Source organism: Dasypus novemcinctus, chromosome 10, assembly GCF_030445035.2.
Source record: "Dasypus novemcinctus isolate mDasNov1 chromosome 10, mDasNov1.1.hap2, whole genome shotgun sequence".
Taxonomy (NCBI): domain Eukaryota; kingdom Metazoa; phylum Chordata; class Mammalia; order Cingulata; family Dasypodidae; genus Dasypus; species Dasypus novemcinctus.
The window spans coordinates 15,522,389-15,549,282 of NC_080682.1; the positions used below are offsets into that span (position 1 = coordinate 15,522,389).

A 26,894-nucleotide genomic window follows, 5' to 3' on the forward strand; every position below is an offset into this window, starting at 1 on the left:
GATTAATTGGTGCTATGCAACCAACTTGTTGCCTTTTTATGGCTATTAATATTTAAGTGGTTACTCCTAAAATATAACTTGAAAATGAATCTTCACTGGTTGAATTTCATGCAAATAAGACATTTGAGTTGTATATAAACATATCAAACATAGTTCTCTAGGTAGACAAGGAAGAATATATAAAAATGTGTGAAATTGTGAGAAAACGGGCTTTTAAAATGGTTTCTAAAACCACTAAATTATTCTGTGCATATAAAGACTTTGAGCAGAGTCTGACCACAATAAATGCTCAATCACTGATGTCCACTCATTTCCTCAGTAATAACCACTATTATATTTATTTAAAAAGCTGTATGAGGCCTCCACTACTTGTTCAGCAAATTTCACAACAGATATCTACACCATATTACGGATGCAACATCAGTTAGCACTTCCTACATAAAAAAGGAACTATTTGTGTTTCTCAGAAATTCTTTGTACAACCTTTGGAGGTTAAAAAACTGCTAGGAGAGATTTAAAGTTCTGTATGGTGTTGAGTGGGGGAAGGTGATCAAATCTGAACAGAAGAGGCATGAGGCATTTGCCCAGAGCCTCCTCCAAGCACTCATCAGACATCCAGCAGACACTGCAGTCTTGAAGCAAGGTATGTTGAAGGACTTGCCTTTCTAGGTTTTAGGCTGAAGGTTTTTCCTACCGGTTAGTTTGAGGGTCTTTAGGAATTGAATGAGAGACGCTGAGCCACTTTCCATGGCACAAGCTGGTATTCTGGGTTAGGGAAGTCTGAATGAACCTTTAAAGGTACATTTAGTCTGTTTTGGGAATGGTTTTTGCTACAGAGGATGAGGGTGAAGGGAGGCTCCTAAAGGCTAAAGCTGGATGCTGAGAAGTTTTACTTTTGTTCCAGACTATCAGAAAGCTGAAAGCAGTATTATAAACTTTGACTAATTGTTTTATGTGAGTTTGATCTCTTCTTCCATGATCTTTATTTTCTGGCTCTGGCATGCTATTTTTATATTTCAACATTTAAGAAAAAATCTGCCACAGCAGAAATTGATATTGTGGTATGGGAAAAAGACAGGGTCCCCAGTTTTGTGCCTTTAGACTAGTCTCCAAGAGAGAACTGTGATCTAATCTAGTTTTCCAATTGTATCTGGCACCTTACACTGGAGTTCCAAGCCTTTAAACTGAAGCTTCTTTTGAGAAAGTCTACTAATTAAAGAGACCTTATAGATTCTTAGCATCTTGGATCAGAAGGAAGCTTGGAGGTAATTATGCCCACCCTATTCTTTTTCTTCTGATGAGGTCAATGAAATCCAGGGAAAAGTATGACTTGCCCAGAATCACACAAGTCAGTAATGGAGCTAAGAGTAGAATCCAGTCTTGATTCCTTGTCTATGCCTTTCCTCTGCCACAAGCCACCATTTCTACATCACCATCCACATCCTCCAACAAACCATCCAGGTCCAGCCCTCCTTTCAGTCTTGTATTCTATTTTATAAGTTTGTCAAAGAAGGAGAGTTAGTCCCTTCAGGCAATCCTCCTCCTGCTCATCATACCTTGGCAATTGTGACCCATGAGGGGATGGTGATATAAAAATAAGGAAATGCAAGATTGTTGGTAGTGTTGATCCAGAAAGAGACTGGAGCCATTAGAAGGAGAAGGAGAGATTTTCTAGTATCTCCACTTCTGTACAGGTGTCAGTAGTCTGATGTATGTTGACAATGTGACAAGACTGAAGTTGACACTCTTCGCCAACCTGGAAAAATGTCTCTCAGTATTCTCTACTGGTTTAGTTTCCTTGGCAATTTAACATAGGGAAGCATGGAGCAATGGAGAGTAAACACAAATCGTTCTCCTTGGGTAACTTCCTTGTCCTAGATCATTAACATCTGGCAGTTCTAGGAGCTCAGGGCCCCAGATCTTCGGAAAGGCAGAGCACAAGCCCTGGGAGACCAGAACCTGACCTATGTCACCTAGAAATATAGACAGACCCTAAGGGTCACTTGAAAAGTTAATTTGATGTATCTTTGTCCTGAGAAAGTTTGAAAGCTTATAGGAAAGACAGTAAATATAGAGGAAAAACCACCCGGTGTTCAATAAGATGGGACCTACATTCCTTACTTCCCCGGTCCTAAGAGTTCATGTGGAAGCTTCTTTGCCTTAGAGATGAATAAACTGAAGCTTACACTTGGTTGGACTGAAAGAATTACTGTGGTTCCCTTTCCAACAATTTTGACTTTATGGTGTAAGAGGAAAGTACAGATTTCTTAAACTGTCTCTTAGGTTGAGTAAGCCCCCTAAAGGGACTGGGGTAAGTGGGGAGTTGTGTGAAAGAGGCAGAGACCATGTAGTACTGTCAGTGTCTAGCAAGATGAGATGCCAGGGTGGGATTTTTTGTATGGTTATTGTGGGAGAGGTAGGGCATTCTTAGAAAGGGCTGAGCATGTGCAAATACCCGAATGTAGGGACAAGATTGCTGATTTGGAAGAACTGAAATAAGTCAAATAGATTTGAGGCTTTGAAATTTTTTAAAAAGTAAGAGATTAAAGGTTAAGATTCAGCAATAGGATGCAGGCTAATGTAGTAGAGTTTCTCTTATCAACCACCTTAAAGGGCAGGGGAATGCCATAGAAAGATTTTTAAAAGGGGGTGACATGATTGTTCTTTGTAGTTTGAAGCTCTGGCTACAAAGTGGAGAATGAGTTGGATATACAGGGCCATTAGTGGACACAGGAGAACATAAGGAGGCCATGACAATGCTCCCGCTAAAACTGGAGGGTAGATTGGTCTGGGGATGTGAAAGAAGTGTCTAGAATTGAAAGATAATTGTGAGAAGAATCAGAATAACGTGACTGATTGCACATAGATGGTGAGTAAGGGGAGGCATCGTGGTGAACTCCCAGGTTTTTAACATAGAAAACTGAATTAATGGTAGGTAGCTCCACTTAATGTGCCTTATAACTCTCTTACGGCTTTTGTGAACTTTAGATCTATATTTGAGAATACTTGGAGGGATATGAAGCATCTTCTCTACATACTTATTGTACCGCATGATTGTCTTTGAACAGGAGAGTTTGAAGAAAGCTAGAAATCTTCTGCTTAAGTCATGCAATGTTTGAATGTTCTACTTCTACTGTTTTAATTACTCCTTGCCCTTTTGAGACGAGTTACTAAATGAAGATAAAATTAGATTTGTTATAAGGGCTTAAAATTAACCTCACTAGGGAGCAGTTCTCTCAGTTGAAGCTGGATTAGAGATTATGGATTAAATTTAAGGCAAAATTGAAGGTTTCTCATTTTGTTCTATCCCATCACAACAAACTTGGATCTTTTTTGATATTCAAGTGTACAGATCAGTCTAAATACATCTACTCAATAGCATATAATATGTAATTTATATCACAGCCTGGTTATTTATCAGAACAAAAAATGCAAACGGGAAAAAAGGGCCTCCTGGCCGCCTTTGACAGTCTTGGGTCTAACTTATTCCATGAGAGCAGGACTCGGGGGCCAAGTGTAATCTTTCAAAAACAAACCTTGAAAGAAACTGCAAAAGAGATGAAGATTCAACCACTGACTACATGGCACAATGAATATCATGCTCTTTTCTTTTCTTTTCTTTTTTTTTTTTTTTTTAAAGCTGTAGTGGTATTTATAAAAAGTAGTTGGAATCCTTACCATCTATGATGAGGGAAATAAATTTTTTTGACTGCAGAGCAGAATAAAAATTACATTCTTACTACTCACAGAGATCAGAAGGCACTACTGAAAGATGTGGATGAACTCCTTGTGTATTGAAAGAATTTACAGATTTGACAAATGATTTTGTTTTAGTTGGCAAAAATACTCCAAAACATATATACCAGATGCACAAAGAAAACCATAGAAAGCTGGTAATAATTGAAGGAGTTCTCAAGTTACAATTCTAAAACATTTATCCTTTGTAGGGTGCTGCCAACACTATTATTCATTCTAGTGCAGGCAGTTACCAACACCTTGCCAGTGTATGTTCTGGTCTGCAATTTTTTTTTAATTTTTAAAAATTTAATTGCTGGTTTTTTTAAAAATACATATATCAAAAAAAATATTACTTTAAAAAAAATAAGAGGTTCCCATATACCCTACACCTCACCCCACTCCTCCCACATCAACCTCTTTCATCATCGTGGAACATTCATTGCATTTGGTGAATACATTTCGGAGCACTGCTTCACCGCATGGATTATAGTTTACATTGTATTATGCTCTTACTAATTATATATCAGACAGGTCAGGATGGAGGGATGTGAGGAATAAATTCCCTCTCTAACTGTCCCTGAGTGACTTGAAATGTTAGAGGGATTTTATGTTTCATGCATCAATCCAAAAAATGGGTATATAATAGTAGTAACAATTTAATATTTATTATATAATTAACTTTTATAAATGTTTTGCATATATTATCTCACTAAGTTCTTAAATAGGTAGTTGCTAATATTATCCACATTATAGAGTTACAGAAACACAGAAAGCAAGGAGATTAAGTAATGTGAGAAAAAAGCACAGAGCTACAATTTAAATCCAGGTGATATATTTCCTGAGGCCCATTGCTTGACATGATCCACTGCAGGAGTTTGGTAAATGGAAAAAAATATTTTTTTGTACATTTATCGTGTATTCAGGTAGTTTTCTGAGGTATTATCAATTCTAAGAGATTTTTCAGTTGTGATGCTTTAAATTCCCTTAATATATAAATAGATCTTCACCAAAACACGGGTTTCTTTCTACCATATAATTTTTTATAAGATAACAGCTTTATTAAAATATAATTTATACATCACACAATTCACCTTTTACAGTGTACAATTTAATGCTTTTTAGTATACTAAGAGTTGTTCAACTAGCACTACTATCCTATTTTAGAATATTTTCATCACCCCCCAAAAAATCCATAAGCAGTCATTCTCCATTTCTTTTCTCCTTTAGCCCCTGGTAACTGCTAATCTTTCTGACTCTATAGATTTGTCTATTCTTGACGTTTCATATAAATGGAATTGTATAATATGTGATCTGCTGTGACTGGCAACTTTCACTCTTAGCATAATGTTTTTGAGATCATTTAGTTGTAGCCTGTATCAGATCTTCATTCTTTTTCATCTCTTGATAATATTCCATGCAAGCACCATAATGTCTTTATCCATTCATCCACTGATGGACATTTGGGATGCTTCTACTTTTGAGCTACTGTAAATTGAACTGCTATGTGTATTCTTATACAATATTTTCTGTAGAAATGTTTTGATATCTCTTGGGTGTATAGGTAGGAGTGGAATTGCTAGGTCTTATGGTAAATCTGTTTTTTTTCACTTTGAGGGACTGCCAAATTGTTTTCCAAAATGAGTGCACCAATTTAAAACTCCATCAACAATGTTGGAGGGTTCCTATTTTTCTTTATTTTAACTAATACTTGTTATTGCCTGTCTTTTTTATTTTTATCATGCTAGTGAATTTCACGTGGTTTTGATTTGCATTTCCTTAAGGACAAATCATATTGAGCATCTTTTCATGTACTTATTCACCATTTGTGTATTTTCTTGATGAAATATCTATTCACATTCTTTGTCCATTTAATAGATTTTTCTTTTTAAAATAGTTCAATTTTAAGAGTTCTTTATGTATTATGCATATGAATACCATATCAGATATATGATTTGCAAATACATTCCCCAATTCTCTGAGTTATCTTTGCACTTTCTTGATGGTGTCTTTTGAAATAGGAACATTTTTAGTTTTGATGAATTACAATTTATCTGTTTTTCCTTTAGTTGCTTTTAGAATCATATTTAAGAAACCATTGCCTAATTCAACATCATAAAAATTTACTCCTTTGTTTTGTTCTGTTTTACATTTAGGTCTACAATTCATTTTCAATTAATTTTTTTTTTTTTTTTTTGGTGTGAGAAAGGATCCAACTTTATTCTGTGCATGTGATCATCCAGTTGTTACAGCACCATTTGTTGAAAAGACTATTCTTTTCCACTTAATTCTATTGGCACCTTGTTGAAAATCAGTTGATCATACATGGAAGGATTTATTTCGGGTCTCTCAATTCTATTTAATGCTTATATATGTCTATTATTATGCCAATAGCACACTCTTTTGATCAATAGCTTTGTAGTATGGTTTGAAATTGGAAACGGTGAGTCCTCCAACTTTGTTGTTCTTTTTCAACATTATTTGGACTATTCTGGGTCTCTTGCATTTCCACGTGTTTTCAGTATGAGCTTGAAAATTTGTGGGATGAGGCAGCTGGGAATTTGAGAGGACTGTAATGAATCTAGATAAAATTGTAACATATCATTGTCATCTTAACAAAATTAAGTCTTTCATTCCATGATAATGGAATGTCTTTCCATTTATTTAGATCTCTCCTGTTATTTCTTTCAGCAATGTTGCTTTTACTATACAAGTCTTGCAATTCTTTTCAGTTTATTTTATTCTTCATTTTATTCTGCTATTTTAAATGGAATTATTTTCTTAATTACCTGTTCAGGTATTAGTTCCTAGTGTAATTCCTGAAAAAGTCTTTATTTGACCCTTTATCTTGAAACACAGTTTTGCTGCATAAAAATTCTAGGTTTATAGTTATTTTTTCTCAGCCTTCGTAATATATTTTTCTGCTTCCTACTGGCTTCTATTGTTTTCATCAGTCTAATTGCCATTTCTTTGCACACGATCTGACTTTGCTTTTTTCTACATTTAAGATAATTTCTAGTCTTTGCAATTTTATACATCCACTACAATATTTTGAATATAGAGTTTCAAATATACACTGGGTGGTGTATATTTCCTGTATATATGAGTTTTATATATTCCATCAGTACAGGAAAATATGTAGTTTATTATCTCTTCAAATCTGGTCAGTATTGCCTACTCTTCATTTAGCTTCATCTTTCTATACTTTAATTATACATATGTTAAACCTTTTAATTCTTTCCTTCTAATTTTAATCTCTCTTTCAATATTACCGTTTTCTTATCTCTCTAAATGGCATTCTGGATGATTACTTTGAATTTATCTTCAACGTTTCTTAATATTTATTTCAACTTTTCCTTGATTTTAACACATTGATCATATTTTTATGTCAACTTTTTTTTTCATATTTGTAATTTGTTTGAGCCTATTTTGAAATTTGGTTATGCCACTTTCTACACACTGCTTTATATTTTCATTTTTATAACTATTTTCTGTCTTTGAATATTTCATTCATATTTATCATATTCTGTGTTTGATGGCTCTAAGATCTGAAGCATAAGCCTATTGCATGGTAATGTTTATAAAAAAATGTGCAATTGGTCATCTTTGACTATGTTGAGAAATTTACTTACTCCTTACCTGTGAGACTTCTTGGAGGCTTACATGGAGGATGCTTGCATCTTTCTTTATATACTCCAATATAAGCCACTCAGGGACAGATTGCTTGCTACAGATGCCTTTGATGCTTCTCTGAATTATACTTGTCCAGAGAAGCTACAGCTTTCAACTAATGCATTCCATTCCTAAGATAATAAACAATAAATTTTGTTTTACACCCCAAGGAGTCTTTTAGCTTTGATAAGTACACCCTGAAATCTGTGGCTAAGGCATCCTGTTTCTTTGATACTTCTTCTACATTTTCTGCAAAACTTATCCTCATTCAATTTTCATTGTCTTTGACAGCCATTTCACCTACTTTGAGGGGATTATAGTTGTTTCCTAGTTTTACAGCACAATGGAATTTTAATTCCCTTTCTTCATATTGTTTCATGAAATTTTCTAGAAGAGAAAAAGAAAGTATAACTTCTTGGTTATAGTTTCATATTTAAGTCCTGATCTTAACTATTCAGTCTCATTCACATGATTTATTCCTTATGAATTATTCCTTATATTTCTTCCTTCTTTTTTAACATTTCATTTTACTTATAACTATGATTTGCCATATATACAGTTCATTTTACAGTTTTTTAAAACTTTGTATATGTTATTAAAAGTTTAACATTTTAACTATTTTATTTCTAAATGAAATTGTTCTTAATTTTTACATTAAACTTTTTCTATCTCTGAAGTTGCCTCTTTTCTTTCCACTGATAAAATTTCCATCAGTTTTCTTTTTAGTTAACTTATAATACAGTGTCCTGGTTTACTGAAGATTTAGATTAGGAATCCTTTACAGAGAAATCTGAATTCTTTTCCAGTCCATAGCAGATTTATACTACAACAACACTCTTGCCTATTATGCTACCAATAATAGGGCACACATCTACAAACTTGAGACTTTTATGGGGCTCCAGTGAAGCATAAATGCCATCAGAATCAATTGTGACTTGTACAATCATAGCAAGTTTCATGGTTCAAAATGTGTGAGAGTGAACCACACAATGTTTGAATATGTAATCAAATAAAAAATATTTATGTAGCTTAAACTTATCTCCATATAACTTGACTGGAGTTGTTATATTGAATTGAGAAAGAGGTGTAAAAGTATAAATTTTGCAAGTTGAGTCTCAGAAAAATAATTTTATGTGTATTTGCTATGCTTTGGCAAGTCAGGATTTAAAGACCTTTCCATTCACAATGTTGTGCTATCATTTAATAGGACAAGAGATTTAATTGCTTGCTGCCAGGTTTATGACTTAGAACCATAAGTTCTACCCTCAAAGTCCAGAGTTTATAGGGCAAATTCCAAGGTTACATAAATACTATTTAGTAAAGATGGGCCTGGGGAAGGTTTTGAGCTCTGAAAATGCAACTCTGCACTGATTAGAAAAGAGGGACTATAAAATACTAGGCAATAAATTGGAACTCAAGAGATTTTTTGTAGGTTATTAATTATTATAAATATTATCTTTCAAAGGGGAAAGTACTCTGATCAAGGGAATATGTAATGAGAAGGATATAGATCAAGTCTGAGTGCAGATTTGAGATATGAATTTGAAGACATGGTCCTAACTTGAGGGATCTACCATATTCACCTCAATGGCAACTGTCTCTTCAAGACTTTCTAACGTCTTTATGTTCCATGGCATTTCTTTCTCTGACTGCCTCTCCGCACTTAAGGTATTACTTGTTTCACTTCTCAGGCTGTCATATGGAATTCATGTGAAGATGTTCTAACAGCTGCTACAATATGAGAAGGGAATTTTAAGGAAGACTGCCTCAAAGTGCCCTTCTGTCATTTCTAGGACTTCATCCTAAATTGCTTTTTTTTTCTTTTTCTTTTTGGTAGCATCTTTTCTATTGCCAGGATGTCTTTGGAGAGAATGGAACAGACCACACAAGAAGCTGGCCCTGGTCTGTCCCAGCTGGGGCAGCCTGCTGCAGTACACTCATTTTTGTGGAAACAGATGGCAGAGAAGTTCTTGAAAGGGGAACCCAAGGCTCTTGGGGTAAGTCTTCGCTGAGAGAAGACCAGCGATGATGTAAACTCACAACTGTCAGACCTAATGCCACTTACTCTGTCTCACCATCACATAAACACATCATAACACATCAGCCAATCCTGGGGATATCAGTATTTGAAGTTCAGGCACTATCACTTAAAAATGGCACAATATGCTATTATGTCATGCTTCTATTTAGTTGTATTTAAAATACAGTGATCTTAGATCTATCCTAGGGTTGTGGGTCATCCTTGATAACTACTTGTAACTTCAGCCTAGAAAAGCAGCAAAGACAAAGCCATATGTGTGCTAGCTGGTTTTCCCTTCACAGTTCTTCCTGATAACTGGTGGCTATATATTGTTGCTATCACTTCCTGGGGCATTTTCTTAAATGTTTCTACTCCTCAGAGGATGTAAACTATTCGGTCCCCTGTGTATTTCTCCTTTGCATTCTTAGGTGGGTTTGCCTAAAAGGGATAGAGAGTGTAAAGAAAAATGGGTGGAAGCATGGTGAACATAAAGGTTTATATCTAACCCAAGCTTCAAACCACTGGACAAAGTCATTGTGGACACTTTGAAATTTTAATGTCATGGGGTCATTGTACTGAAACTCCCCGATTTTTTTTTTTGACCCCTGATCTCACACTTCTGGTCTCAGTCCCAGAACTTAAAGAAATGTCATATTTGCTCTTCTCTCTTTCTTCCAAATATAGCCACCTTCCTTCAGGCCATTTTTCCTTATGAGAAGAATTGCTTCCTAACTCCTGGTTCTCCCTTGTTTGAGCATGTCACAAAGGAGAACGACATGTGTAGAAGGGGTAGCAGCAGGTGCATCAGTAAAGCGACTCAGGGCAAATCTTGGCACACCCTTGAAATTATTTGAAATTAGTGGGGCAATGATAGTTATCACAAGAGATAATTTTGGTAAGTTACTGTAGCCATAGTTTTTTGTATGAAACAAAAATGACTTGAGAATATCAATAAAGACATTTGACTATTTAAAAAGATTGAGAAGGAAGGAGGCTAGTAACTTAGTGGTTGGAAATGGGGGGTTGAGCACCATATCTGTGGCAGGGAGTCAGTTTTCCCTTTCTTCCTCATTTCCAGACAGTTCAGATCCTGATTGCCCTGATGAACCTCAGCTTGGGAATAATAGCGATTAGTGTCTCAGTCCTATATTATGGAAGGCACCCTTTTTCCACGTACACGTGTTACACAATATGGGGCTCAATAATGGTGAGTAGAATGCTTTTTGAAATAATTGAAGACAACATAGCATTGTTGTTAATAGCCTGAGTTTTGAAATCGTATCCCAACTCTACCTTGTCCTTCTATAACCTGAGAAATATAGACATAACCTCTCATTGACTCAGTTTTCCCATATTAAGAGTGGGCTTAACAATATAAAACTCACAGAAAGCTAGGCGAATTAAAATTTTATATATATCAGTTAAGATGTTTTACAACAGCACATAACCAACAACCCAATCCAGAACGGCTTGAACATTGAAATCATTAATTATTTCACAATAAGAAGCCCCGTTGGCAAGTCTTTTAGAGAATTTGATAATTCATTGGTGCAAGGACCTATCAAGGACCCCTGGCAGATCTTAACAGGCTTCTTGAAATATTGCATTATTCCATAAATGGTTCACATGCATATTCCCAAACCAACTATGGGCAATGAAAATGAGCTTGGTCATTGTTGGCTTGGACTAACCAGGTTTCACCCCTGTGGCTGGGACGGTTTGTCCCTTGGAGCTCATAGGACACTAAACAAAATGATTGTTTTGATAGTAAGGAAGAAGAGAGGAAGTAGCTGGCAGGTAATTTATTGTGTCTGGCCCATCAATTATCAAATCATACCAATGGTTAGTTTAGCAGATGGAACTGCTATTAGATGTATTTTGTTTCCTAACTTTAATAACAACTCTAACTAAAATTAAAGATTAAAATTTAAATTTAAGAACATTAAGAAAAACAAAACATGCAGAAAAGTTGTCCACAAATTGACAGTATAAATGAGAATAAAATGTCATGCTTCATTTACTGACAAGAGAAAAATAAATATATAAACAAGATTTACATTAGAATCAGTGAACCAATTCAATTATTCTGGAATTTCTTTTTTTTTTTTTACTTCTACAAAGTTGAGAATGAGATAATTTAGAGTTTTATTTTTATTATGGAGTTGGCTTTAAGCTCCTCCTCACCAATTTCAGCAGATGTGTAAGATTTGAAATATAGCAAATGTTGCCACACTTCTGAGAAGTTGCACAATGCTTTATATATCTCATACTACTAAGGCCAATAAAAACTTTTTATTAAAGTCCTACTATGATGTGGGCACTCTGCTAAGTCCCTTATAAGCACAGCTCCATTTCAAACAATTTTCACTATCTTCTGAGGTAGGACTTAACATTATCTTCTTTTAGTGAAGAAATTGGGACCTTGGTTAAATAACTTTCCAAGGCCACATGACTATTTAGTAAAAGAATCAGGGTTCAAACTAAGGTCAGTCTTGTTCCAGAATTGCATCTATCCAACCAACTAGTTTTCTGTTTTCATTCTCATTTCTTTTTCAAGCCATGTTGGAAACCAGCTTACATAGTTTGTGTCTTCTACACATGTTCTATAGGTTACCAAGGACAGCAGGGGCTGGGTTTCTGAATTAAAATATTACTCAGACCATTGTAGGTACACCGCTTGATAAACATTTTGCTTAATTGATGGAATATTGGTGCTGCTTACCTTCAATTTCCCCTTCAAACTTATTTGTAAACCTCACCTGTGAAGTGCCTCTATTTTCATTCTTAGTAAAATACAATTGCAAAGATTGGGAACCAGTCAAAATTTTCCTTTCATTTTGGCCCCTTTAGTCTCCAGTAGAGTTATATGTCCTTTGCAAAAATCCCATTAAATTATCCTCATGTTAGTCTATTTGTTAAAGTTTTCTTTTGTGTACTTTTGGAACATTTTAAGATTTTATTGACATATATTTTTTGCATTCCTCATTAAGTATTTACTCTGAGATACATTATAAATTTTTGCTATGATAAATAAGTTCCTTTTATTTAATCCTTTTTTCAAACACACACATTTAGAATATATATAGATAATTTCTGTATATAATGCTGTTCCTATCTGCCTTACCAAATGTTCTGATTATTTATATTAATATTTATATATAAATGTATATATAATTTGTTTGTAACATTAATTTTAAATATTTGTGTCCATTTTTTCTTATATAATTGTATTGATTAATATACTAATGAACAGTATTGCATAATAGTGGACATCCCTGTCTTGATTTTTCCTTTAATGAGATGTTCTAGTGGTTCCCAATTAAACATGATAAAGATTTTGGACTGAGTCAGATGTTCTATCGTATTGTGGAAAACCCAACACTTCATATTTTATTAACAATCTTTTAAGCCAATAATAATATTGAATTCTATTAAATGTCTTGCCAGCACATATAGCAATTAGCATGTGAATTTTCTCCTTAAATCTATTAATTTTATAAACTATACTATTATAATATTTTAAAAAATCTGTACACTTGAAGAAATATCCCACTTGTTCATAATTCATTTCATTTGATGGCGGATTTTCTCTGCTATTTTTAAGGTGATTTAATTTACACAAGTCATCAATATTTCTTGGTGTTAGAAATTTGTTGAGGAAATTTATCAAGCTCTTTCACTAGATCAATCTTTTTTTGGTATTGTAATGTAATTTTTTAAAAAAAAATCAAAGTTGCAAAGCAAGCCCAGAAACTAGAAGAGGCAAATAATCTAGGGCAAAGAGTTCAATTCACTTGATTCTAGCCATAATAGCCAAAAAGAAAATAACTACCCAATTGTTAGAGTCAAATGAATTAGTATATTTTAATCATTATCTAATAAGAAATTGGTAAAAAATTATTTGCTCTTATTTTACTTACAACATTAATGATGTGTTAAAAAGACATTAACTTTCAGTTTTTTGTTTTTTGTTTTTTTATAATACCTTGTTCATTTTTGGTACCATTATAAGGTGTTTTAATATCTTATAATTTTGGTTCCATTTTAAGTTTCCTAGGCTGCTGAAGTAAATACCACGAGATGGATTGACTTAAACAATGGGAATCAATCTGTTTATAGTGTTGAGGCTAAAAGAAAGGTCAAATAAAGGTGTTGATGTGATGTTTTCTCCCCAAAGACTGTGGTGTTCTGGGGTGGTTGCCAGTGATTCTTGGTCATTAGTTTGTCACATGGTAATGTACATGGCATCGTCTCCTAGCCTCTCTATTCTCTTCCAAGTTTTGCTGATTTCAGCTTCTTCCTTGTGGCTTTCTCTCTCAGTCTGAATTTCATTCCACTGTAATTAGATTAAGAGTCATCATAATTGGGCTGGGTGACATCTTTACTGAAGCAAAAAAGGTCCTATTTACAATGTGATCACACCCACAGGGATGGAATAAATTTATGAACATGTTTCTCTGTGGTATATCACTTCAAACCACCACACTTCACTTTCTTGACCCCAGTAGACATGGTCTTTCTATTTGCAAAATACATTCATTCCATCTACAATATCCCAAAAGCATTAGATTAGGTTTTCTGGAGAGATGGATCAGAATAGGTACACGGTGCTCAGTTTTCTTACAAAAACAATGGAGGAATGGCAAAAAGATGTCTGAGGGAGCTGCTTTGGGGATCTGCAGACCAGGAGAGTGTTGCACATTGTCCAGGATGGCAAGGGACAGAGAAACGAAGAAGCCAAAATGAAAACTGTGAGTTACTAGACCCTATGGCTGAGAATGACACCGATCCACCATCCTCAAAATGAACAGCCTGGGTAAAACCCATGGCTCACTCTGGCCAAGTGAGAGGGGAATAATCATCCTCCTCCCAGGGAAGAAGGAGGGCACAGTGGAGAGTGGAGAGTGGTTTGTCTTTAATGAGTTTGGCCAGTAGTGCCTGCTTTGACTTTCAGTTCTGTTCAGCCCAGAATCACAGGGAACTAGAGATTCAAAGAGACACATCTGTGGAAAGATATGCTGAAGGGCATCATCCAGTGACATCTGGGAAACAGCAGGAGTAAAAAATGCCTTTTGGAGTCTTGTCATGTCCAGACCCTTAGCTCTGACCTACACACTATTAGTGGGTCCCTAGCTCTATTTTGATAATTTAAGCTGGGCAATTTTAAAGACTTAGAATAAGTTGAACCAAAAATCAAAGAAGAGCCATGAAACAAAACCACTAGGCAAGAAAGAGAAATTGACTGTCAGTAAATTCATCAACATAATTGGATGCCCAGACATCAGCAAAAAATTACAAGCTATACTAAGAAACAGGAAGGGATGGCCCAGCCAAAGGAACAAACCAAAAATCCTGACAATACACAGGATTTAAGGCAACTAATCATGATAACCACACAAATCTCCTGAATCAATTCAAGGAGTTGAACATAAATATAGCTAAAGAGATAAAGGATATTAAGAAGACACTGAGTGAGCATGAAGAACAATTCGAAGGCCTGCAAGGAAAATTAACAGAGCTTATGGGAATGAAAAATGCATTGGTATGAATAAAAATACATTAGAGGCATATAACAACAGATTTGAAATGGCAGAATAAAGAATAAGTGAAATTGAGGACAGAACATCTGAACTTGAAAAGACAGGGGAACAGACAGAAAAAAAGATGTAAAAAATTGAACAGGCCTCACAGAATTAAATGATAGCATGAAACACACAAACATATGTGTTATACCTGTTCCAGAAGGAAAAGAGAACAGAAAAGAAGCAGAAATAATGATGAAAAGGATGAATGAAAATTTCCTAAAGCTTATGAGAAATAAATCAATATTTAAGCAGGACAATGCATCACAAACAGAATGCATCCAAATAGAACTTTCCAAAACACCTACATTTAGAATGACAAATACCAGAGATAAAGAGAGGATTCTAAAAGCAGCAAGGGAAAAACAAAGAGTCACATACAAGGGAAGCTCAATAAGACTAAGTGCTGATCTTTCATCAGAAACTGTGGAGGTGAGAAGAAAGTGGTATGATGCATTTAAGGCACTGAAAGAGAAAACTGCCAGCCAAGAGTCCTGTGCTTTATAAGAGATACTAAAGGGAGTGCTACAACCTAAAAGGAAATAAATGAGGGTTAGAGACTTGGAGAAAAGTGTAGAAATGAAGATTATTAGTAAGGTAAATTAAAGGGTAAAAAGACAGACAATAATAAGATATTACAATAGAAAGCAATGGGATAAAATGGATGAAGTAACTAATGCCCTTATAGTATAACATTGAATGTTGATGGATTTTAATTCCCAATCAAAACATGGTCTAACGGAATGGATAAAAAAGATGAGCCATTTATATGCTGTCTATAAGAGATTATCCTCAGATATAAGGGTATAACCAGGTTGAAAGTGAAAGGTCGGAAAAAGATATTACATGTAAATTGTAACCACAAAAGTTCTGGAGTAGTAATACTAAATAGGAAAAAATAGATTTTAAATGCAAAACTGTTATAATGGAGATCCTTTCATAGTATAAAGGGGGCAATTCATCGAGAAAAAATAACATACTAAACATTTATGTACCTAATCTAGTGTTCCAAGATACATGAGGCACACACTGGCAAAAATGAAGGGAGAAATAGATGTCTCTACAATAATAGTTGGAAACTTCAATAAACCACTCTCAGTATTGGATAGAATATCTAAACAGAGGTGAAATAAGGAAACTGAGAGCTTGAATAATATGATAAATGAGCTAGACCTAACAGACATTTATAGAGTATTACACCCCAAAAAGCAGTATACACATTCTTCTCAAGTGCTCATGGATCCTTCTACAGGATAGATCATATGTTAGATCACAAGACAGGTCTCAATCAATTAAAAAATATGAAATTATACAAAGCGCTTTCTCTGATAATAATGGAACGAAGCTACAAATCAATAAAAGATGTAAAAGGGGAAAATTAAAAAATACATAGAGATCAAACAACACTCTCTTAAATAATTAGTGGTTCAAAGAAGAAATTGCAAGAAAAATCAGCAAATATCTTGAGATGAATGAATAAAAGAACACAACATATTAAAACCTATGGGATACAGCAAAGGCAGTGCCGAGGGGGAAATTTATAGCCTTCAATGCTTACATTAAAAAAGAAGAGCCCAAATCAATGACCTAACTGCACACCTGGAGGAACTAGAAAAATAAGAGCAAACTAATCCAAAACCAAGCTGAAGAAAAGAAACATTAAAGATTATAGCAGAAAGAGATGAAATTGAGAACCAAAAAATAAAAAGAGCAAATGAACAAAACCAAAATTTGGTTCTTCAAGAAGATCAACAAAATTGACAAACCCTTCACTAAACTGACAATGCAAATAAATAAAATAAAAAATAATTTCCTAGTTGCACATTCATCATTTCAATAAATATTAGTGCATTTTCTTTATTACAAAAAAAGAAAGTAAAACAACAACAACAAAAACCCCAAATGCCTTTGATTGTAAACTTTACATAAATTGTATGGTTTATGAACAACAACAACAAAAATAATAGGGTGGGTTGGGGAAAATACACCAAATATAAGGTGTGGACTATACTTATTAGTAAAACTTTGATGATACTCTTTCATAACTTGTTACAAATGTTTCACGACAATGCCAGGTACTTGTGGTGGGGTGATGTATGGGAGCCCTGTATGATGTTATGCACGTTTGTTCTGTAAGTGTACAATTCTTACTATACACTTATTATTTATATATTTTCATGTATGGATGATATACTTCAATAAATTATTTTAAAATTTAAAAAAATCTTTGCATTTGAAAGGGAAAAACAGAAATGAGAGGGAGGACATCACCACTGACTTCTCAGGAAAAAGAAAGATCATAAGAAGATACTACGAATGACTGTATGTCAAAAAACTAGACAGTGTAGAGTAGATGAACAATTTTATAGAAACATACAAACCCTACACTGACCCTAGAAGAAACAGAAGACCTCAACAAACCAACCCTGGGTAAAAAGATAGAAACAGTTATCAAAAACCTCCCCAAGGCGGTGGACTTGGCCCAGTGGTTAGGGCATCCGTCTACCACATGATAGGTCCGCGGTTCAAACCCCGGGCCTCCTTGATCCGTGTGGAACTGGCCCATGATCCGTGTGGAACTGGCCCATGCGCAGTGCTGATGCATGCAAGGAGCGCCCTGCCACGCAGGGGTGTATCCTGTGTAGGGGAGCCCCACGCGCAAGGAGTGCGCCCCGTAAGGAGAGCCGCCCAGCACAAAAGAAAGGGCAACCTGCCCAGGAATGGTACTGCACAAACGGAGAGCTGACACAAGATGACGCAATAAAAAGAAACACAGATTCCCGTGCTGCTGACAACAACAGAAGTGGGCAAAGAAGACACAGCAAATAGACACAGAGAACAGGGAGGGAAAGGGGAGAGGTGTGGACTGTCCTGGACACAATTCCCCTCCATCTGTGGACCTGTGAAACCTAGAGAACAAGTTACCTTCTTCAGGTGTACAATGGAGATGCAACATAGGATAAAAATTTTCATTCCCATAGGGAGAAATTGGAAGGAAAAAAGATTCATGTGTTCCAATCAATTCTGAAACAAAGCAGGGCATCCTCCATTAGATTTCAAGGACTGAGAGTCATCTATGGAATGATGTTTTATCTTCTAGACCTGATGAAGCAGCAACCCTACCTCTTTTAAGAGCTTTCTCAGTGGCTATGTGTTCTCTCTGAAAACTGGGGTGAAGGATCCAGCCAAATGGTGCCCATATGCTTTGTGAGTACTGATGCACAGGCTCCTTACTCTCAGAGCACTGGAGTGGTAGCCAGACTCTCTGCAATTGCTGAGGTACATGCTCCACCCTCTCTGAGCACAGGGTTGGCAGTGCTATTCCTGAACAATGGGGCAGAAGCCTCATCTTCTTTAAGCACCAGGGCAGACCCATACTTTCCACACTTATGGGTGGGTCCACTTTCTTGACCCAGGAAGATGTCTTCAGTCCAGGCCTCAGCTTCCACGGTTCTTCCCTTGAAATGATTTTCCCTTCAATTTGTACCATCTCTGTCCATTTTTGTCCAGGCTGCTAGTGATTCCATTCAGACAAATTGCAAGAAAACTTGTTGGTTTTGCACATAGTTCACAGGGGTCTGTACCATCAAGACAGTGAGTTTCCACAGATCCTTCCTGGATAACTATACCATCAGTCCTGGCTTTCTTTGTGCCCAGGAGTTCAGTTCTCAGTTTATAACTGTCTTCTCAATTTTACTGTAAGATGCAAGAAGAAACCAGGCTGCAATCTTTACCCTTAGCATGGAAATCTCCTTAGCTAAATATTCAAGCTCATTACTTTCAAATTCTACCTTCCATCCAGCATCAGATTTCTCTGCCACTTTAAAATAAGGGTCACTTTTCCTCCAGTTTCCAATAACACATCCTAAGACCTCATCCAAAGTACCTTTAGGATCCATATTTCTACAAACAGTATCTTCACAGCAATCTAGAACTTTTCTATCAAGTACCTCACAGTTCTTCCAGCCTCTACCCATTAAATTCCAGAGCTATTTCCATGTTTGTTTGTTTGTTTTGTGTGTGTGTTTGCAGTAATAGCATCCCTATGTCCTGACACCAGCATTTGTTTTAATTTCCTAGGCTGCCCAAGTTAATACCATGAAATGGGTTTACTTAAACAATAGAAATTTATTAGCTATGGTATTTAAAAAAATTTTATTGTATTTTTTGAAGATACCTAGATCACAAAAAATATTACATTAAAAAATATAAAAGGTTCCCATATACCCCACACCCCATACCACCACTCCTCCCACATCAACAATCTTGTTCATCATTGTTACACATTCATTGCATTTGGTGAATACATTTAGGAGTACTGCTGCACAGCATGGACTATAGTTTACATTATAGTTTATACCTTCCAGTACATTCAGTGGGTTATGGCAGGAGCTATGGTTTTGAGGCTAAGAAATTCCAAATCAAGTCTTCATCAAGGTGATGATTTCTCCCTGAAGATTGTGGCATTCTGGGCAGACTGTCAACAATTCTTAGTCCTTGATTTGTCATGGCAAATGCACATGATGGCCTCTTCTGGCCTCTCCATTTTCTTCCAAGTTGCATTGATTTCATCTTCTTGCTTCCTGTGGCTTTCTCTCTGTCTTTGAATGAATTTCACCCTGCTTATAAAGGACTACAATAATAGGATTAAAACCCATCACAATTGGGCAGGGCTTCCCCTTAACTGAAGTAGCCTTATCAAAAAGTCGTACTTATGGGTTCACACCCACAGAATGAAATAAATTTTAGAACATGTTTATCTGTGATGCATACAGCCTCAAACCACTATATAGGGGTTACTTCATATTAGGAATTTGGAAGATTTTTTATATTTTGGTGCTTTGGGACAGTTTATATGTCATAGCAATTAGCTAATTTTTTTGAAAGGCTTGATAAATTTTCACATGAATCCATCCGGTAGAATTTCTCTATTATTCTGGGGGAGGGGGATCCAAATTTAAAATCATTTGTGCTTCTTCTAGGATAATTGCTCTGTTTGACACTTTAATCTAATTTAGACGTAGGATTTGGTGAATTATCACTTCAAATATTTGTTTAAAAGTTTACCTTTAGTTTTTCCTCTTGTTACTAGTTTATTGTTTCAGGTTCCTTGACAATTGCAGCAGGAAATAAAACTGCCAAAGGATTGGTGAGTAATATTTCCTTTGTTTATTTTTAATATACTTTTTTATTTTTTTAAAGTTATTTAGATTACATAAATATTACATAAAAAATAAAGAGGGTTCCCGTATACTCCACTCCCTACCCCTCCCACACTTTCCCATATTAACAACATCCTTCATTAGTGTGGTACATTCATTATTATTGATGAACACATTTTGGAGCATTGCCACTAAGAGTGGTTTATAGTTTACAATGTAGTTTTCACAATCTCCCACACAATTTTGTAAATTATGACAAGATATATACTGCCTGTATCTGTCATTGAAATGTCATTTAGGACAATTCCCAAGTCCTGAACATGCCTCCATATTGCAACTATTTTGATGTCTTCTGATCCTTTGTTTTTTGGTACCAAAAAAGGAAGGGTTAATCAAATATGCATTCTTTCCACCTGGGTAGAAAAATATTTTGTTTGTGTAAATTTTTTTTTTTTTAAATCAGGAGGGACTGGGAGTTTTAGCTGGTTAGATTGTTCTTTCAAAAATTGTTGGGAGTAGATGTGGCTTAAGCAGTTGAGCACCCACCTTCCACACGGGAGATCCCAGGTTCAGTTCTCAGTGCCTCCTGAAAAAAACAAAGGCAAACAACAAGCAAAACAAATGAAAAAACCAACTCAGGGAAGCCAGTGTAGCTCAGTGGTTAAGTACAGGCTTCTCACATGTAAGGTCCTGGGTTCAAGCCCCAGCCCCTAGTACCCCAAAACAAAATTGTTAATCAACCAAATGACTGATGATAGAATTACTGACATGGGGTTGAATATTTTGACAAATTAATCACTGGGAAATTTTTATGAAGATACAAAGAATTCCTTAGAAGAAATGTCAGGTGTAATCAATTAAAAAAACTCCCTCCCTGCAGCTTAAGATCCAGCACATGACAATGGCAACTGATTGGTTAAAATGTATCCAAAAATGTTTCAACTGTATCCAAAAAGGATCTTGATTAAGTTTGTAATAAAAGGCAATTCACGATAAGCTATGAAAGGAGAAGCAGCAAATTTAAAATACCTTCCATGTTTATCAGTCTTTCAAAAAATCAATAAAAGGCAAAAACCCAAATCTCATCAAATGTTTCTTTTTTCCTGCTTAAAGAACATATTGAGTTTTCCTTTCTCAAAAGATAAATATCAAATATGGCACATTATCAATATGGCTTCTCTGATTCTGACCTCAGCTTGCCTTCCTAAGTATTTCTCTAGCTATACCCAATAAAATGTACTGAATGCTACAAACACACTATACCTCTTACTCTTTCCCAAGCATTTGAGTTCTTATAAAAGGACTCCATACCTTCGCATATGAGAATACACTCTCTCCTCATAATCCATGAAAGGTCTAGAGGCATGAGAGGTGAAGAGCATTTCGAGAATGATGAAGGGTCAGGTATCTGAAGCAGGGCATGATAGGAGACTGGAAGTCAGGTTTGTCCAGCTAAAGTGTAAAGGGCATTGTACATCCTGCTAAGGAGATTGCAGTTTATCTCATGTGTCCAGGGGAATCATCTAAGGGATTTAACCTTGAGAATAACAAAATAATATTTGCATATTGGCAAGTGATTAGAGTTGAAATGGCTGTAAGGAAAGAAATAAGTCAGAAGGCTATTGCAATAATAAAGATAGAAAGAAGATGGACTGTGTTGGTGTATTAGTCAGCCAAAGGGGTGCTGATGCAAAATACCAGAAATCTGCTGGCTTTTATGAAGGGTATTTATTTGGAATAGAAAGTTAGTTACCATGCCTTCAAATGTAAGTTACTTCTCTCACCAAAGTCTACTCCCATGCGTTGGAGCAAGATAGCTGCCGATGTCTGTAAGGGTTCAGGTTTTCTGGGTTCCTCTCTTCCCAGGGCTTGTTTCTCTCCAGACTCATCTGCTCTGCTTCTCAGTGTGCTTACTTCCCAGGCTCCAGCTCAAAACTCCAACGTCCTTTTTTTGTGGTGTGGTTTCTCTGTGAGTCTCCACCCAACAAGGGGGTGGGGGCTCAATGTCCTATCAAAGCCTTACTCATTATTTAATCAACTAAAAGTGAATCCTCTGAATCCAATATAATCTAATATGTCCAGAGGAAAAGAACAGTTCACAAACATAATCCAATATCTATTTTTGGAATTCATAAACAATATCAAAAAGCTGTAGTTGGGAAAGATGCAGTGCGTGTGAAGTGATTGAAGGAGGCATACATGAGGATGTCATCAGACTGTTTCATTGATTTTCATTCCTTTGCAGGTCCAAGGTAGCCTGGGTGTGAATATAGTCAGCTCTGTCTTTGCTGCAACAGGGATCATACTGAATGTAATCAGCATTACTACTTTTTCATTCTTTCACTATCACTGTGCCTATAAGGGAAATTGTGACTTTGTCACATCCATTTTAATGGTGAGTACTTTATTTTTCATGGGATACTGTGGTGGAAGCATGTCACGGGGGAGTCCTGGCTCTGGCAAAAGCTTAATTCAGCTTTCCCCAATTGCTGGATCATTTTGGGAATTTGGACATGATTGAGAAATAGGGTGATCTTTAGGAGGCAAGTCTATACCTCAATTTTGGTTAAAATGAAATTGCCAATGATCAGTCATACTTGACTTAGACAAACAGTACTTTCATGTAACTCAAACTAGTATATTATGTATTTTTGCTACTTTTTGTTGGAAATCCAGCCAAGTATTAGTTTTTGTAAATAAAGTTTTATTGAAACAGCCAGACCCATTTTTTCCATATTGTCTATGGCTTTCATGATATAACAGAACTGAAGAGTTGCAATAGAGACCATATGACCTGCAAAACTTAAAATATTTATTATCTAGCCAATCACAGAAAATGTTTGCCATCCCCTAGGTTTAACATCTACCCTACTAGATGTTAAAATCCTTGAGGGGAAGTTGTCTGCCTTGTTTGTTACTCAGTCTTTAGTGCATACAACAATGTCTGAAACAGAGAAGTTACTGAATAATTATTTACTGAAAGGATGGGTAAACAAATGAAGAAACAATAAATGCAAATATTCTTAAAATATCACTTGCATTTGAGAATCTTTGTTCTATGGGTTCTTCCAGAGCAGAGGGACTATCCCTTGTGAATGGAGAGAAAAGGATAGTATTCCTAAACCAGAGAATATGTGGTTTCTTCTCAGAATAATATTATTAAGAATAAGAACACTGACCAAGGTCCATCAAGTCAAACCGTGTGTTTTGGCTAAAGCCAGTTCTCCTGGGAGACGGATTAAAGACAGACTCACTTGGTGTTCATTACTGCATTAGTTTCCAATTGCTGCTGTAACAAATTACCATAAATGTGGTGGCTGAAACAACACACAGTTATTACCTTAAGGTTCTTAGGTCAAAAGTCCTAAATGGGTTTCAATGGCTTAACTTCAAGGTGTTGGCCAGCCTGTGTTCTTCTATAGCAGGGGAGAATCTAATTCCTCACCTTTCTGAGATTCCAGAGGCTGCCTGCATTTCTTGGTTTGTGGCCCCTTCCCCTACCTTCAAAGAAAGCAGTGCAGCATCTTCAAATCTCTCTGACTTTGCCTCTTCTTCTTCTGCTTCCACATTTATAAGGATGTTTGCAATTAAATTGAACCCACCTGGATAGCCCAAAATAATCTCCCATCTCAAGATCAGTTGATTAGCCACCTAAATTCCATCTGCAACCTTACCTTTCCATTGCCATGTAACCTAATAAGCATGTTCACAGGTTTTGGGGTTAGGTTTTAGACCTTTCTTGGAGACCTTTATTCTGGCTACAGTTACTAGATATGAGATCATATTATAGTGTCAACTATATGGAAGTTCTGGTGTTTGAGAGGACTAAATGACAATTATTTTAATGACACTTTATCCCCTTTTAAAGTGTCATCAAATCCTGTGGTCACAATAGCACGGAAAGTGATAGACAGGGAAGAAACATAATTCTTTTATCAGTGAGGAAAGGGAAGGATAAGTGATACTGAGCAAGCTAAGAACTGGCCAAAAGTGTGACAGCAGTTAGGAGCTGGTTTTCCTGGTCTCTGGCCAATACTTTTTCTCATTTGGCACTGTAATCTGTGATCAAGGTCTGGAATTTCTTATCTCCATCCCTCACTCTCCTTTGTTATGGATGTGGTCCTAGGGTATGGATTGTATCGTGCTCATTTTAACTGTGCTGGAATTCTGCATTGCTGTGTCCCTTTCTGCCTTTGGATGCAAAGTATGCTGTTGTAACTCTGGCAGGGTAAGTAGAGAGCTTCCCACAACAATGTCTGTATTAGTTTTCAATTGCTGTGGAATAAATCCCCACACACTTAGAGGTTTAAACAGGCACATTATTTTTTCTTGGTTTCCATGGTTAGGACTCTGGGCTCAGCTTAGATGGGTCCTCTTCTAAGGTTTTAAAAGGCTGGAAGCAAGGTGTTGCCTGAGGTAATGGTCTCATTTGAGGATTATGACTCTCTTCCATACCCACATGGCAGAATTCATTTCTTTTCAGCTGTGGAACTTGTGGCTTCTTCTTTGAATCCAGCAGGAGAGGACTATCACTGCTGCTTTGAAGCTCTTTTAATAGGCTCTCTTGATTAGGTCAGGTCCACCAAGCTTGAAGATCCTTTTGATAAATCAAACTCAACTGGTTGCCAAATTAATCATGGGGAAGATTATCCCATCATATTCACAAATCCTCCTCATACCCAGGGAAGGGGATTAATCAAGGGTATATATAAGTTATTGAGGGACATTTTAAAATTATACATTCAACAATGGCTAAAGTAAAGCTATTTTTTACCCACTCTTATTCCCTCAAAAAGCTTCCTCTCTGAGTACAGAGCAGAGAATTCTTCAAAATAAGGAGACCCCCAAAGAAAGCCATTTTGCTCATTGTCCTATGATAGCCACCTTCCCTGGACTATGGGGGAAATAACAGGGTTTCAAACTTCTATACCTGATTGTGCATATGTGTTCTTTCTTTTGCCCTGGGTCCTGCAGCAGATCATCCTGGTTACTAAGCAGAAAGGAGACTGGGAAATGGAAGCTTAGAGGAGACCAAAAGGCTCTAGGAAGAGTAGGGCAGGGTATCTTCCAAGGTGTGAGGATTCCAGGGTGAGGGACTGGAAATATTAAACCCCAGCACTAACTCCAGTTGCTCAGAGGCACAGTGTCAGACAAGAACCCCAGCCAAATCATAGAATAATAATTATTTGGTGAAACTGTTTTCCTGGTGCTGGTCTCCATTCACTTGTGTCTTTTCCCTTTCTTTCAGAGCTCTCATGGTGTACCACATACCCCTGCAACCTCACAACCTTTTTCTACAGAATAGTGATGGGTGAAAGCACCTTAACTCTATTAGTGGATTTTTATATTATAATATCCTAGAAGTGAGATTTTCTCAGAAATTCCCAATTATTTTGTAATTTTATATTCATTGAGTGAAGCATTTGGGCATGAGGGCAAACTCCTCAGTAAGCTTCTCATCATACCATTTAGGTGTGTGTTCCATTCTGTTCCTAGAGTAGTTACACAGCTGGGGGCTATTACTCCTAGTAATCTCCTGGTTTGAATTCAGGAGAAGTGCAGTGACTTTGGGGATGTGATGCCTAAGTCTCTATCTCTTCCCGATCTCTCCACCTCCAACTTTCACACTGAATTTGTGGAAAGAAGACCAACATTTTCCATAGCTTCTTGAGGATTCTTGCCATTCTGGGCCAGTGTAGTTTTAGTAAAGTTTGTTGCCAGCCAATTATGGTTTGTGTAGGCTGTCATCATTCAGGATGAGCAGCCTGGTTTGAATGATGAGCTCCATATTTACCTTAACACAATGGCTCACCCATCTTATAAGTCAGTCACTGGACATAAGAGTGATCCACCTGCTCAAGAGCAACCATTAGCATCCTGTGTCACCAATCCTCACTAAAAGCTTGTCCTAGATCTAGTCTGATCTAAAGGAAGCCTGAGAACCCAATTAGACTGATCTGGGGACCAGATTAAGGAAAGAAGTAGTAGATTCTGACACTGATGACATTGTGTAGGGAGGGTTCAAGGGTAGGGAAGATGATATGTGGGTGACTAACTATGGTGTTCTGATTGATTTCATAGGTTGTGCTCATCCTGCCATCAAATCCTCATATGGCAGAAACAGCATCTTCTGCATTAGTTGGAGAAGGCTTGATGCCTCTGACAAATGAAGCAAAAAATGTTCCAGAAAATCTATCCTTAAAATAATGCAAGAACCTTCCTTGGAAAAGTACCAGAATCCAGCTTTGATTTTTTTAGAAGTTATATTTTATAAAAATTTTTAATTGCATTTTCATATTCCCCAAGAACTCAATAATTCATTTTACTCTCTTTTTATCAGAATAGCAGAAGTTAAATAAATAAATCATGGCATTTAATGAGGCAACAGCACTTGAAAGTTTTCCATCTATTCTCAGGACTTTCTGTAAGGGCATCAAGTTGGCAAATAAGATTTGTCAGCGGAAGCGTAAAAGATATTATTGAAATGAGGACCCCACTTATATTTTCTTTTTTTCCCTTTTTTCTTTTCTTTTATCTTTATTTTCTTATTTTCTTCCTCGTTTGATCTTTAACATTTATTTTATTACATCATATATTATAAATTGAATGTATTTTACCATATGTAAAATCAATTATGGCAACAGAACTTTCTGCATAGTCCATCATTAGCCTACTGACATTATATGCTAATATTTTACCATACAATAAAAATCTTCTTGTCTA

At 36.2% G+C, this 26,894-nt stretch overlaps 1 protein-coding gene across 1 annotated transcript; it reads left to right on the forward strand.

Annotated features, from left to right (window-relative positions):
* The first annotated feature begins 425 nt into the window (after positions 1-425).
* LOC101414236 (membrane-spanning 4-domains subfamily A member 4A-like) lies at positions 426-26,894 on the forward strand. Its single transcript, XM_004477945.5, has 7 exons — positions 426-643; positions 9,245-9,404; positions 10,506-10,634; positions 20,102-20,158; positions 22,417-22,566; positions 24,298-24,399; positions 26,253-26,894. The coding sequence occupies exons 2-7, from the start codon at positions 9,264-9,266 to the stop codon at positions 26,376-26,378; spliced, it is 705 nt and encodes a 234-aa protein (XP_004478002.1). The 5' UTR covers positions 426-643; positions 9,245-9,263; the 3' UTR covers positions 26,379-26,894.

Excerpts from the sequence above, each read along its gene's own strand:
- LOC101414236 (XM_004477945.5), top strand. The coding sequence starts at position 9,264 with ATGTCTTTGGAGAGAATGGAACAGACCACACAAGAAGCTGGCCCTGGT. Across the intron at positions 9,405-10,505 it reads GGGAACCCAAGGCTCTTGGG|ACAGTTCAGATCCTGATTGC; the intron begins GTAAGTCTTCGC and ends CCTCATTTCCAG. Across the intron at positions 22,567-24,297 it reads TTGTCACATCCATTTTAATG|GGTATGGATTGTATCGTGCT; the intron begins GTGAGTACTTTA and ends ATGTGGTCCTAG.